At 40.1% G+C, this 2,504-nt stretch overlaps 1 protein-coding gene across 2 annotated transcripts in view; it reads right to left on the bottom strand.

Moving 5' to 3' along the window:
* Positions 1-67: 67 nt before the first annotated feature.
* The window catches only part of lpin1b (lipin 1b), a 35,210-nt gene continuing 32,773 nt past the window's right edge, over positions 68-2,504 (bottom strand). For both annotated transcript variants that reach the window (XM_042094667.1, XM_042094668.1), the window contains exon 20: positions 68-2,075. In XM_042094667.1, the coding sequence (XP_041950601.1) occupies positions 1,910-2,075 (166 nt within the window). In that variant the 3' untranslated portion in view covers positions 68-1,909. The remainder of the gene's footprint in view (positions 2,076-2,504) is intronic.

The raw sequence follows: 2,504 nt of genomic DNA, 5'->3' as shown, positions 1-2,504 counted from the left end.
CTCATAAATCATTAGTGTACCCTTTTCAAGCCCTTTTTCAAAGCAAGTCACAGTAAGTTACACTCAATATGTTTACAAAGACATTTTATTGACATTAATACTAACAGACATATACGTGGCTGCACTTTAAATATATCTCACTAGTTCCACCCACTCAAGAATGGCATGCAAGATTATATCACTCAAAGGAGCCAGCACAGTGGCCATATAAAAGCACACTTTTAGATGCTCTTTCATAGAAAGAATATGACACAATGTATCGTCATCAGGAGACACACATAGCTATCTAAAAAAAATCTTAATGTACAGAAACAACAGAGAGTAAAGTACAGGTATGCTCCTCAATTAAAGAAATAACCATCTTAAAATTCTTCGTAAAGATGATCAGTGACAGATCTTGAACAGGTAGGGACCATAGCAGTACTAAGCTAAAACAGTTGAGCATACATACCTACATACAGACATGAAGGTAATTAATAACCCTCTTGTAACATCACCAATATAACATTATTGTTTTCACAAAGCTACCTCTCATTATCACTTCATAAAGTTGTTGTTTTCTCTCAAGGTCAGTGCAAAGTGATGCTTTAGTGACACCCAAGCCTGTTATAATGTCTCAGTCAAAAACCAATGCACTCAATGTCTTCAGTGCAGACTCTATTCATCTGAGAAGTCTGTGAAGAACTGTTTTACACAAAACATGAAAACAAAACAGACAAGCCATCAAATCCAGAAATATCCAGTTACATGATCTAAATCATATGCCATCAAAGCTGTGCATCAGAGTCATTCAAAAGGCACACACACACAGTCATAAACGCAAGATTGAACAAACTAGCACTGGATGTTTTACAAATCAACAGAAATACAAGTTTGACAGGAAGCTTGTTGTCTCTGTGATCACATGTGCTAAGTTACAGTGCAGCAGATTTCAAGAGGTTTCAGGGACTTCACACACAGACACATGGGTTTTGCATTTCAATTCAGCACGCTTCAGTTTCGCTGTGTTCAGACTGGCTGCTTGACTGGGCCAGAATGAGGAGTTTGGAAATTGTACTGGTGCTTTAAATGGTAGGTAGAAGATAATGGAGTCTATGTGGTTTGATAGGGTACACTTCATAATATAGATGGGGAGTGCAACACAATGCCTGATACACACTTTATAAAACTATGTGACCTTTTTTTAACAAGGAAAGCGAGGTAACTTACTCTCTAAATATTGATTTTTGTTGTTTTTTTCTGTATAGAATGTAGATTTTCTTTTAAGCTCCAGCAGTTTACAATCTGAGGAAACACTGTTCCCATAGCATAGCAGTAACAGTCCTCAAGGTTATTTAAATAACAAGTTATAATTAAGTTATATCAATTGCAGCATATACAAAAAAAAACGATTTGGCACAAAACATGTGTATGTGTATGTGTGAAGGGCCATACATACATATTGTTATAACATATCATAGAATCTTATTTTCATGATGACCCCTGGTGGAGGTGGTCAGGTGTTCTCACACACACATATACATACACTCTCATCACCATGATGTCAGCATAAGAGTCTTTAAGAGAAAGTAGAATGTATCTGATCAGAGATTTTTTTTTGTCTTTTTCCATCATCATTACCTCTGTATCAAAATATATCTATGTCAGGAAATCAAAATGTACAAGCTTACACACAAACACAAACACAAATACTTTAAAGGTGGAGAGAGAGCGTCCCCCGGAGGTGTCATTGAAAAGAACTAGGATGAATTATTCAGGATATGGGATGTGTGTGTGTGTGTGTGTGTGTGTGTGTGTGTGTGTGTGTGTGTGTGTGTGTGTGTGTCAGGGTTGAGCCGTTGCAGAACTGATCAGGTAACAGTGATGGAGGGTGATTACTCCATAATTGGTCTCTCCAACAGGCAAGGGCTCAGCTGCTGCCTGTTTCTAGGTGTGGTTCTGGGCTGTCCACCAGGGGGAGCTGTTCCCTCCAGTAGGTGAAGTGGCTGTAGGTGTCACAGCAGGGGAAATCTGAGGAGCTGGATCTCAACAGCAGAGGGAAGACGTGGTCCACCACCTCACCCAGACGCACATACCTGAGGAGAAGACCGAGAGTGAGAGAGCCGTACACACACCTAAATATTGACAGAAGACATGAGGGAACTAGTCAAATAGAGGGAGAGAGGGGAAATGAAGAAAGGTGGTGGAATGAGAGGAATGGATTTGAAGAGACAACGAGAAATAGAAGAATGAAGGGTGAATACAAAACATTACAGAAAGGGAGCAACAGATTGGAAGGGTGTAGAGAGTGAATGCATTGCTGTAACAAGAGGATAAAGTTGAAGCAGAAAGAATGAAAGTCTTGACAGCAGGAACTGTTCAGTCCAGTCCGGCTTAGCTGAAGTTGGTGGGTTCTGGTGTGATGCATGGTTTGCTTAAGATGGTATGGTGTGGTGTGGAGTGATGTATGAGGTGGTGTGGTGTGGTGTGGAGTGGAGTGGTGTGATGTGATGTATGAGGTGGTG

This window comes from Alosa sapidissima, chromosome 6 (genome assembly GCF_018492685.1).
Source record: "Alosa sapidissima isolate fAloSap1 chromosome 6, fAloSap1.pri, whole genome shotgun sequence".
In the NCBI taxonomy this organism is placed as follows: domain Eukaryota; kingdom Metazoa; phylum Chordata; class Actinopteri; order Clupeiformes; family Clupeidae; genus Alosa; species Alosa sapidissima.
Note: the sequence above shows the minus strand (reverse complement) of the source record. Positions and strands in the feature narration are given on the sequence as shown.